The 12,763-nt window shown below is 40.2% G+C and overlaps 1 protein-coding gene across 1 annotated transcript in view; it reads left to right on the forward strand.

Moving 5' to 3' along the window:
* Positions 1–12,763, forward strand: part of TBP (TATA-box binding protein) — a 57,249-nt gene that overhangs the window by 14,374 nt on the left and 30,112 nt on the right. The window contains exons 3-4 of the mRNA XM_033939199.1: positions 2,906–3,228; positions 10,725–10,812. Coding sequence (XP_033795090.1) covers positions 2,906–3,228; positions 10,725–10,812 — 411 coding nt within the window. The remainder of the gene's footprint in view (positions 1–2,905; positions 3,229–10,724; positions 10,813–12,763) is intronic.

The raw sequence follows: 12,763 nt of genomic DNA on the forward strand, positions 1-12,763 counted from the left end.
GTTTGTCTACGTGTTCCACAATTTTATTTTTTATAATTGTTTCTATCATTTTGCCCAGCACTGAAGTCAGGCTTACCGGTCTGTAATTTCCCAGATCTCCCTTGGATGCCTTTTAAAAAATCAGTATAACATTGGCCACCCTCCAATCTTCAGGTCCTATAGACAATTTTAGCTGACATCAGGTCAGCAATTTCATGGTTCAGTTATTTTAGTACCCTGGATGTATATATACCATCTGGTCCAGGTGATTTATCACTTTTTAACTTGTCGATTTGGCTTAGTATATCTTCCAGATTCACTGAGATTTCTTTCAGTTTCTCTGCATCATCACCCTTGAAAACCATTTCCAGTTCAGGTAGATCTCCTACATCTTCTTCTGTAAAGACCAAAGCAAAGAATTCATTCAGTCTTTCCACTATGGCCTTTTCCTCCCTGAGTGCCCCATCAACCTTTCTGATATATAGCTGTGTAGTTTTTGTTTATATATTTCCATTCTTTTTCTTTTTGGTTTTATACTTTAATGTGAAAATTATGTATACTTTTTATTACGCAGTAGCTGTATACACTCTACAAATTTTTCTTTTGGTGTATTATATTACATTTCTGCTTTCTTATGTATCCAAATAATGGTATTGAATCTTGATGAAGATCAAGTCATTCAGGGGTGAATAAATCACTTAACTGGCATACTCTGATGCCTAAAATTTGAGGGTGTTGCTGCCTTAGTCCTAAGAGGAGCCATGATGGCTGGCCTGGCGATGACAGGAGGGAGGGTTCATTGGAGTCTGGGCTGTCAAAATATGAAATGCAAAAACTTTATTCTTGAATTGGAAAGTAGTATGGATGGATTGCATATGATTTTGTCACTTAGGCCCTGATATATGTTGCCTAAAAAAAATCAGCCCCTCCTAGAGTGGCACTAAGGGCTCCTTTTACGAAGGCGCGCTAGCATTTATAGCGCGCGTTACCTTGCCCCGTGTGCTAACCCCATGCTACATGGAAAATACTAATGCCAGCTCTATGGAGGCGCTATCTTCTAGCGCGCGTGGCATTGTAGCGTGCGCTAAAACCGCTAGCGCCCTAAGTGCGATTCCATAAAAGTTAGGCGCCCTGTATTGAATTACACTTAAATATGGTGTGCCAAAAAGTTAGGATACTTAAGCCAGGGTTTTCTTAGGTAAAATTTCTGCACTTAAGTTAAGCACACAGCACCTAACCATGCCTACGCTTAACGATGCGCTTTGAACTAGGTGCCTACTTTTTATAGAATCACGTTTTCCAGTTAGGCGCCCAGCATTCAGTTAAGTCCAATTAACAGCAATTATGAGGTGTTAAAGTGCCGATTAAGCCAGGACCGTGGAGTCGGTAGATAAATGTTCCGACTCCGACTCCTCAGTTTTTTGTACTTCAGACTCCGACTCCAGGTACCCGAAATTTCCTCCGACTCCTCGACTCCGACTCCACAGCACTGGTTAATTTTCAGATCGTTAAAATGGAATGTCAAGTTGAGAGAAATGAGCATTTTCGACACCACCTTCTTTTTGCTTTTAATCAAGGTTCTAAGGCCGCAGAAGCTGCTCGCAACATTTGTGCTGTGTATATAGCTGAAAGAATCGCTCGTGATTGGTATGCCAAGTTCAAAAATGGAGTCGGTAGATAAATGTTCCGACTCCTCACTTTTTTGTACTTCTGACTCCGACTCCAGGTACCCGAAATTTCCTCCGACTCCACAGCCCTGGATTAAGCCTATTAATCAAGTTGGCGCCTATATCAGCTAGGTGTCCCGATGTAGGCACCTAACTTTAAGTGGACTTTATAGAACTTAAGGGTTAGTATTTTATGAAAATGTCATAGCATGGTGATATGCTAAAGAAGTTTCAAGCTTCTAATAAAACTAGAGAGGTTGCAATCTTATGGTCTGCTGTTGAAGTCCTATAAACCAGTGGTCCCCAACCCTGTCCTAGAGGACCACCAGGCTAATCGGGTTTTCAGGATAGCCCTAATAAATATGCATGAGAGATTGGCATATAATGGAAGTGACAGGCATGCAAATCTGCTCCATGCATGTTCATTAGGGTTATCCTGAAAACCCGATTGGCCTGGTGGTCCTCCAGGACAGGGCTGAGGACCACTGCTATAAACCTTCTAGTCAGGGCCTTTTTAAGGCGTGAGGCACTGGCTCAGGGTGCTGAAGCTCAATAGTGCTGAGATTTTCTTGGCCTTTTGGTAATTGAAACCACATGTGTTTGTTACAACTGAAGTTGTATAAGCCAAATGGCTAAAATTCCGTGGGCTGTACGCTGTGTACATTAAAGTAGTAGTTTCCCCATGTCGCCTTGACAAAGAATTCGAAACGCGTTCAGGGGAATGATTGCAAGGCTGAAAGCTAAGTACTTTCAATTAATAAGTAAAATATGTAACGATTGATTATAAGAAAAAAGATAATAGAAAAAATAAAAAATAAGGAGGAGGAGGTACCACGGGGCAAATGAAGAAATTATCCTCTTCAAACTATGTTGTTTGTCGGGTAGTCTGATACCCCTAGGGACCCCTCATAGTGCACATTAAGATTGTATGTGGTACAGTTCAGCTACTCTGTGAATATTTGAGAAGCTCAATAGTGCCAAAACCTGCCTCAATGGTTCTCCGTTCACAGTGATAATATTGTAATTAGTAATATTGCTTTGCTTTCACAAAAATTGCCTTGACACCACATGTCTTGAGATGGCCCTGTCTCCTGCATGGGAAAATCTATTGAATAAAATGTAGAATTTAGAATCTGAGATTTTCTTGGCCTTTTGGTAATTGAAACCATATTGTTCATGAAGTGTTTGTTACAATGAAGTTGTATAAGCCAAATGGCTAATAGTTGATTTCCTAACTAATGACTCTTTCTCTTCTGTAGGGTGCTGTGACGCCTGGAATCCCTCTCTTCAGCCCCATGATGCCCTATGGTACTGGATTGACACCACAGCCTGTTCAAAGCACAAACAATTTGTCTATACTGGAGGAACAACAGAGGCAGCAGCAGCAGCAAGTTCAGCAGTCCACATCACAAGTAACGCAGGGATCCACTGTCCAAGCCCCACAGCTCTTCCATTCACAGACACTTACAACAGCACCATTACCTGGAAACACACCACTGTACCCCTCTCCAATGACTCCTATGACGCCCATCACACCTGCAACACCAGCATCTGAGAGTTCTGGCATTGTACCGCAATTGCAGTATGTAGTCCTTGAGATAATCACTTAATATACTGGAGGCTTTACTAAGCAATTTTCCCATAGATTCAAAATGGTAAAACTGTTCAGCACATTTGGCTTTGAATTAATTAGCAAGCTAGGATTGGTTCTGTTATTATTATTATTAAAACAGTGGAAGAATTTGGGCTGTCACAACTCATTTCCGTGGATAGAAAGATTTGATCTCCTCTAGCCAAGTGAAGATTTGCAGCAGTTGGTTGTTCACAGAAGAATGTGCCTTGTATTATAAAAGCTTTCTTATCTTTATACATTTTTCACCTACAATTCCGAATGTATTAAAATAGGAGTTTTTCACTGATCTACAAAATATGCATACTCTATGCTTTCAATGTCCTAGAAACATTGAGACATTCAAAAAGTAATTATGATTACAAAAAGCAATTATGATTAAGGCACTGCAATATATTACCTTTCCAGGGCATCTCATTGGTTGGTGAGAAACTTACCGTGCTTCCTTCAGTATTACCAGCTCAAAAGTGAACTGCCAAGATTGGTGCCTTTTTTTGAACAACCTGACTTGCTTTCATCTAGCATAATAGAAATGTGTAGCTTACACTTTGTCTGTGAAAATTATTTATTAAACTAATTGCAAGAGGATAGTGTTTATTCCTAGGTGCAGTCAGAGGCAGGCTCCAAAGTAATTCCTTGCTTGTATGCTTCATAAAGAAACACTACTTATGTTACATAAACATAGGAGTCTGTACGCCTACTGAATGTTCTCTGGTCGCGAACTGTTACAGAAGAATGTCAGTCACATCTTTCAGCTCCTTCTCTTTCACCAGTGGCGTATAATGCCCTCTTCAGTTTTTCCTTTTGCAAGCGAACTGAAAAGGTGTGTTCTGAACTGCTCTGTTTGGTTTTATTATTTTTGGGTATTTTTCCACTTCGTGAGGCTTAGGAGCCTAGAGGTCCCTAATTTGGGGCTACTCTGCCTAGACTCCACAGCCTGTTCTGCTCCCACATCATGCCAGGTTTGTGCTGGATTGCCGGCCAAAGAGCATCCATGTACCCTGTGCCACAGGGCACAAGAGGGAGGGGTGGGAGCCTCAGGCTTGGCCTTTTTCAATCACAGATTTTTAGCAACACTCTGTGATTTCATGCTACTGGAAATATGGGAACGGCCCTTTGACTATGATTAACCAGGCTGGAGCCTCTTGTTCTGAACATCAACTCTACTGTTTTGTTTTTGCCAGGAATATTTGGACTTGAAACCCATTGCTCTTTGTGCACGAAATGCAGAGTAGTGATGGGTCCAGAACGCTTTGGGCACCAGCATTGGACCATGGAGAGATTCCTCCCCAGAAGACCTCCCTGCCATTAAGGAATCCAGTGCCCAGCCTGGGTGACTAGGAGGATTGGAGATTGGACTCCATGCCTTTACTTTCTCAGAGTGCAGTTTCTTGCTTGGAGGTCTCCAGTTCTCGTTCAGGGACCGGAAGTCAGGAGGCGATAGTCCCATTTGACCAGGGAGAGGATCCCTCTGTGTGGCGGCTTTTCAAGTCGGCTACAATGTTGTTATGGATGCACTCAGGGAATTGAAGCTGGAACCTCAATAGCCACCTCGCATTACATGGTCATGAACTGCACAAATGATCACACCACCCTTTTTCCTGCACGCCCAGACATCACCTTGCTAGTCACTGAGCAATGGGATTCTCTGGAAGGCTCCTTAAAGGTAGCATTCAAGCTTTACCCTATGGCTTTGGAAATTGAGCAGTTGTTTACTCAGCCAAAAGTGGATTCCACAGTGGCTCAAGTGACAAAGCGTGCCTCCCTTCCTAGTGAGGGAGGTGTGATGTTAAAGGATGTGCAGGACCATAAGATAGAGGTGGTGCTTAGGAAGCAGTTTGAAGCGCTAGCTTTGGGGATCAAAGCTGCAATGGCAGCCTCATTTGTAGCACATACCTGTCGCATCAGATTGCAGCACAGTCCTGTTGCAGAGGGTGCATGCCCTCAACTAATTTTGGAGGGGGTTGATTATGTAGCAGATGCTTTCTATGACATCATCAGAGTCAAGTCAAGGTGTCAGAGTATACCTTTGCCGCTTGCAAGGTTCTCTGGATCAGACAGTGTTCAGCTGATTTGGCCTCCAAGGCCACCTTAAGCAGACTGCCTTTTAAAGGGCAGATGCTATTTGGAAAAGGGATTGGATGACCTCATGGCTAGTGTGGCGGATTGTCGTCCTGAGTCTTTGCCAGACAGCAGACCTTGCTAATCTGCTGTTGAAGGCAGAGGCAATTTTCATTCTTCATGACATTCTTGCCAGTATTACACAGGTGCCTTTGCTCAGAGATCTTATCAGGGATCCAGGTAGAGATTTGGCAGGTCCAGAAGCCAGCAACCCTCAGGGTCTTGCGTCAGCCCGGCCTCCAAGAAGATGCAATGACACCAAGGCAGCAGCCACATTTTCACACATTGTCAGGAGATTGTCAGCGTTCTGGAGGGCATGGGAGCAAATTTCCTCTGACCACTGAATTCTAGATCTTATTTGGGAGGGTCACAAGATTGTGTTCTATCACCTTCCCAGGATCTGTTTTGAAGCATCTATTTTAACAACATTTTTCTGTTAAAATAAGCATAATCATTAACATGCATTTAATTTTCATTTTTGTTTCATTCTTCAGGAAATATGTATTTGTTATTATTTTTAATCGTGCTTAAATTCATAATGATGAGTGCAGTTATGCAAATGATGATGTTACCAAACTGACCTTGTGAAATACCCATACAGACCTCAGACCCACATGAGAAACTAAGGACTCCTTTTACTAAGGTGGGCTAGCGTTTTTAGCGCACGCACAAGATTAGTGTGCGCTAGCTGAAAAATTACCGCCTGCTTAAAAGGAGGTGGTAGCGGCTAGCTTGCGGGGCAATTTAGAGCATGCGTTAAGGCCCTAACGCACCTTTGTAAAAGGAGCCCTAAGTATAGCACACGTTGATCAGTTGTCTTGGACAAAGTATTTCTATGTGATCATAATAATGAAAAGTGCACATATATGTTTGGTGTGTGTGGGGGTTTTGTTTTTAAACACAGTGGAATAATTTTAAAAAAGGGACAGCTAGAACAACTGGGAAATGGAAAGACATAGAACTAAGAAATCATTAAGCTGATATTTTTAATCCAATCCTTGGTCTTATATACCGATTCATCCTGACAATGGAGCTCGATTCAGTTTACAAAACATTAAATAATAGGACAAGATATTAAAGGACGGGCATCATCATTTATAATCCTTATTTATGTTGAGGAGTCAGTTAGAAATTTCTAAAATAGATTAGTTTTTAAAGTTTTCCAAAAAGTTAATAAAGAAAGAACTAACTTCAGCAGGAAGATTATTCCAAATTTTTGCAAAAGAGAAAGCAAAAGATCAACAGATCTTGCCTAATGCTTTATTTCCCTTAATAGAAGGGAAGGCTAATTTATATTTATGAATTCCCCTAGAGTACAGAGGCTGTTGAGAATTAAACGAAAGAGCGATCAATGGGGAAAAAAATCCCATATAGAATTTTGAATGTTATGCTGGCACATTTGAATTGGATTCTCCAATAAACCAGAAACCAATGCAAGGTTTTAGCAAAGGAGTAACGTGATCGTATTTACTCTTACTAAATATCAGTTTGGCTGCTGTGTTTTCAATAAGTGAAATTCAACTAACAAACAATCGGATCATTACTCGAGTTATCCAACCCACAACAATTGTCATCAAGAAAAAAGGGAGTTATGAAGGATAATTTATACAACATCTAATTCAATAAATTCATTTACTACACATCAGTGTCTGACTACTTCTTTATAAGTACTCTATTGCCACTAAAACATTTTTGTGATGTGCAAAACAACCATTCTGTTAGCATATTTACCTATTGTATAAATTAAGAGGTTGAAGTATCATGGTTCTCAGTAAAGAGACCTCTTATAACTTAGATATTATTTCAAGTCTTCATCCTGAATGCATGTAGTATAATCATTTACTTCAAACCTCCTACCTACCTTAAAAAGTTTTTTTAATTGTTTATTTAATAATATTTGAATTAAAGTTAGAAAAACTAATTAGCTAAGAGTGCAAAACCTACCCCTATCTTTTATTTAGATTAATTAATAAATATATGTTGTTAACGTAATTTAATTTATGATGTCCTGACTTAAAATCATTTAATTCAAACTTATCGTTATTATAATATTGTAACTTGAAATCATTTCATTCAACTTATCATATTACTAATGAATTTAATTATGATATCTAGCATTAAGATTAATTCATTTAATCCATCAAGTAATTTTTATATATATTAGAGAAGAACAGCAACACTTATCTTAATGGCTTCCTAGCCAGGACCAACGTTGGTGATACTCAGAATATTCTAGAACGTTTCAGCTATTAGCTAGCCTTCATCGGGGGACAATATTGCTGCTGTACCGCTACTTAGTTGCTCTTCCTCGTTAGTGACAATAGAGTACTTATAAAGAAGTAGTCAGACACTGATGTGTAATAAATGAATTTATTGAATTAGATGTTGTGTTTTCAATAAGTTGCAGCCTTTTCATGTTACACTTACTTAAGCTGATAGAAAGAGAATTTACATAATCTAAATGAGCCAGTATAATTGCCTGATCCAAAACAGCAAAATGTTGTTGATGAAACAAATGACGAACCCTTCTCATCATCCACAGACTGAAAAAACATTTTTTCATTATATTATTGATTTGATAAAGAAAGAGTGGAATCCAGACCCCCCCCCCCCCGAATTTTTGATGAAAATGAAATCTTCAAAGCATCGCCAGAATTTAACAACAGTGAAGAAGGCAATTGATTTAATTTAGGACCAAACCATAGGAGTTTTGTCTTAGTAGTATTTAATTTCATACACACAGAGAAAGCCCAATCTTGAATTCTTGAAATACAAGAATTAATATCTGCTGTTAAATTTATTAATGAAGGATCAGCTTCAAGTAAGGTAAAAATTGATTCTGAGGAGGATAAATTCAGCTATTTTAATGTAGTCATATATATGTTAAATAATATGGGGGGCAATGGTGGACCCTGTGGTACTCCACAAACAGGTGTCCAAGCAGAAGAGAATTTACCCTCGGTATATGCTTGATAGGATCGTGATGTCAAAAAAACCTTTGACCCAATTTAACACTTTTTCATCTAAACTGATGTTGGCTAGCAATTGAATTAAGATGTCATGATTAACGACATCAAAAGCCGCGGACATGTCAAATTGCAATAAGGTAGCAAATTGACCTTGAGACAATAGACCAGGGGTGTCAAAGAGAAAATACACTTTTCCTTCCATCCCTCCATCTTGTCCACCATCTCTCTCTCCCAGTTTCCTGGTCTCACCTTTAAAGCAACCTGCAGAGGATCACCAGTCGGCTTTAGCGATCCTAGCAGGCTGCCGTAGCCTCCGCAGCATGTTCCCTCTGCCATGGTTCCGTACATCAGAGGAGGGGCGGGGCCATGGCAGAGGGAACGTACTGCAGAGGCCAACAGCAGCCTGCTAAGATCGCTACAGCTGACTAGCGATCCTCTGTAGGCTGCTTTGAAGGTGAAACTGGGAAGCCAGAGGATACTAGAAAGAAGGGGGAAAACATGCATACCTTCAGGGGTGGGCCCTGGTTTAGAAGGGAGGGAGGGAAGGAGGGGTGCATATGCTGAACTGAGGGTGGGGGGAGGGGAAGAAATAATGGGTCTAAAATCATAGGAGAAGGAGAGAGATGGTGGACAATGGGATGGAGGGAAGGAAGGAACAGAAAAGAAGAGAAGTTGGACACAAGGGATGGGGAGGATAGAGATACTGGATAGGAGGGTTGGGAAGAGAAAGGGAGAGATGGTGGACCCTGGGGTAGTGGAGAAGGAGGGAAAGATTCTGGATGAAAGAGTAGTTGAGAAAAGGCAAGATGGTGGATCTGGTGATGGTGGGGGTCCATCGCTGCAGCTGCAGGGAACAGAGATAGAAAAAAAGGAAAGATGCTAGAACTTGGGGGGATGAAAGGGAAATGGAAGGGGAGGACAGAGATGGAAGATGGATGGTTAGCATTGAGAAAGAAGAAAACGACATGGGCAGGAGACCCTGGCAAGCGAGTTATCAGAAGACAATCAGAGCCTGGGACCAACATGATTTGAATAATGACCAGACAATAAAAGTTAGAAAAAATAATTTTATTTTCTGTTTTGTGATTACAATATGTCAGATTTGAAATGTGTATCCTGCCAGAGCTGTGCTAGACAGCAAGCATGAACTAGACCTAAAAGAGAGAGGAAAATATTTTTTATTTATTTTGTTTACATCACAGAGCCGGCGTGGGATTGGAGAGGTTGTAACCCTATACTTCTACTAAGAATAAGGAGTCCTTTTATTAAGGTGTGCATTTAGCTTGTGCTAATCTTTAGCACGTGCTAAATCGGTTAGCATACCTTAATAAAAGGACCCCTAAGTATCTTAATAAAAAATTTGGCCCGCAACTTAGCCTATTTTTTAGATTTCGGCCTCTTATGTGTTTGAGTTTGACACCCCTGCAATAGATCCAGAATTATGGCTACCAATGAGATAAGGGCCTCAGAACTGAAGTTTGGGCAAAATCCATGATGAATTGGGAGAAGAATTGAGAATTTATCCAAATATTCTGAAAGTTATCTCAAAACAATAGATTCAATCATCTTTGTCAATAGAGGTTTATTCGCAATAGGACGATAATGAGAAGTTAGGTTGGGTCTAAATCTGTATTTTTTTAGCAATGGAGTAAGCATAATATGACCCAGTAGTACTGCCTTAAGGGAACACTACTTGGACAGAGAGCACTTTGATTGTATTTATAAAACAATAGTAAATGTTATTTTTGTTCACATTTAATAAGTATTCAAGTAGGCTGAGGAAGAAGTCAAGATATACTGAAATGTGCAGTGTAGTTGAGCTTGTTACAGGTTTATGCACAGAAACTTTAAAACCAAGATAATGTGCATTTATCTTGGTTTTGGATCATTAATCATAGGAAGTTAAAAAAGCATTACTGCATTTGTTTTATAAAATCTACATTGATCACATTTGGATCAGTATTCAGCAGTTAGCAAATGCTGATGGTTGCCAGCTAAATTTGACTTTGGACACCCGCAGGGAATATCTATGTTTTTACACTAACTAAGTGCTGCGTTTTTACAGCTAACCAGGCAAAGTCAGGACTGCCTTTTTATGTGGCGCGGTATGCCCAAATACAGTAACTATGTGGGAACCTCACTAAAAATTGCTGGTGCCCACATAACTCCTGGCTCCTCCCCAATTTCACCCCTGAACTATCCTGGTACCAATTGGCAAGTGCTGTGGCAATCACAGAAGATTTTCAGCAGCACTCTGATTTAATGGTACTGGAAATATGGGAGAGGCCCATTGACTATGATTAACTAGGCAGGGGCCTCTTGTTCTGAACATCAACTCTGCTGTTTTGTTTTTGCCAGGAATATTGTGTCCACAGTGAATCTTGGTTGTAAATTGGACTTGAAAACCATTGCTCTTCGTGCACGAAATGCAGAGTATAATCCAAAGGTAAGTTGTAGTTTTGAAAACAATCTGTTGTGATTTTATGCTGTTTCACACCTGGTATTACACAATTTTCAAGGTCTTCTTTACTCTCCAGTACTTACAAATGACAAAACCTATAACTTTGTACTTATGATTCAACTTACCACCCCTAACAATATTTTGAGGGGTAGGAAAATGTGTGCACTCGCCACAGAAGATGTGCACTTCTATAGCCCATGCAATAATAATAATAATAATAACAGCTTATATACCGCAATACCGTAAAGTTCTATGCGGTTTACAAAGATTAAGCAAAGGTACAAATTGATTGACTTTAAGAGGGGAGGAAGAAAGAGGGTTAATAGGACAGGCAATCCATTTTTGAGGAGAGAGTGATCAATAGAGCAAGTTAATCTCTTCTCTTCCCTCTGTCTTACCCACCCAGCCATACCCGAACTGTCGTTTTCCTACTTCCGTTCACATTGGAGCCGGATTAAGGCATAGGCAATCTTGGGTATATGTTTAGGGCCCAAAAGTTTATGGGGTCTTGTCAGATGTGTTCAGCGCTTATAAAGGTGGATTCTCATTTGTCTAGATATTTTCTAACCATTTTCTGTTGTACAGCATGGTTTCTCTGATGGAAGGGCTCTAACTTGAGCATTACTTGGGGTACTGATGCAGAGCCAGAGGAAGTTGTACAGATTTTTTTTTCATTTATATGTTTGATAGGGTTTGCCATCTTTTTGAAGATATTCATCCAAAGTAGCGTACAGCAAGTATAATCTGGACATAGGTAGTAAATGGTTAAAAAGGTAAAATACTCATGTTCAAATAGTAGTACAAATTAGAGCATGGTATGCAACTTATACTATCAATACATACATGTTAAAATGCATTAAAAAAGGGAAAGGGGACAACAGAAGTAGAAGAGGTAGAACATAGAAATAAAATAGGGTATCAGGAGGATTCAAGATGGCCGCTGAACAACCACAATGAGAAAAGCTTTGGGAAGCACTTCATAAATCTTTTATTTCTTCTATTAGTATTTCTGCAGTTATACTGAAGAGAGAGGGGGAAATTAGATCTCCCCTCCCCACTTCTACATCTACCTCTTCATTGACACAGGGGACTGTCTTGAAGTTTGCCACTTCCTGGACAGAGCTGGTCATTCCTTTTGGGGAGAACTGGCCAGAGAGTGACACTTCCCTGGGCAGTGATTTATGACTGAACCCTCTTTCACCTAACCTACTACCAGCAATCCATGAGGCAGAGATGGCTGAATTGGGAGTGACGAGAGAAGCGACAAATACCATGGCTGAGGGTACGCCTGCTTGTATACTGTCTGCATGTGAGGGAGTGACATCTGTGGCTATTTGAGGCACCAACCCTCCCACCTACCCCCTCCTTGCAGGGAACAAGCCAGAACTCCAGTGAGGCTTCTTCCATAGAGGTCAAAGATAGCAATGGATTGGAGAGTGTTACTGCAATGCTGACCGTTCCTCCTTTTGTAAGACCAGCAGAAATAACCGTGGATGAAATTTGGCTAGTGATAGCATCCATACACAAGGTTTGTCTGTCTTTTGCTTCAGTTGCTTCAAAACTTTTGCCCAAGCTGTGGATTTGGAGACCTCCAAGGACAAACAAAAAATAAAGATTGAATTGGAAATCAAAGAGGTTAAGGAAATCCAGGCATCTTTAGTGTTGGATTAATTAGTCACACACAGGAAAATAGAAAACTCTGCTAGATCTCAGAATCTTTGGATATTGGATTTCCTATAGGTCTGCTCTATTTCACCTAAAGATCTGTTTTATAGATATTTAAAGGAAGTTTTGAAATTTCCAGAAAATACTTTACCTCCATTTAAACACAATTATATTTCATCAAGGGAACAGAGATGGTCCTGGGTCAACGATTACCTCAACATTGAATGTTACTGGACAGTTAGAATCATCTGCTGACTTTATAACTAGGAGA

Source organism: Geotrypetes seraphini, chromosome 3 (genome assembly GCF_902459505.1).
Source record: "Geotrypetes seraphini chromosome 3, aGeoSer1.1, whole genome shotgun sequence".
NCBI classification, from domain to species: domain Eukaryota; kingdom Metazoa; phylum Chordata; class Amphibia; order Gymnophiona; family Dermophiidae; genus Geotrypetes; species Geotrypetes seraphini.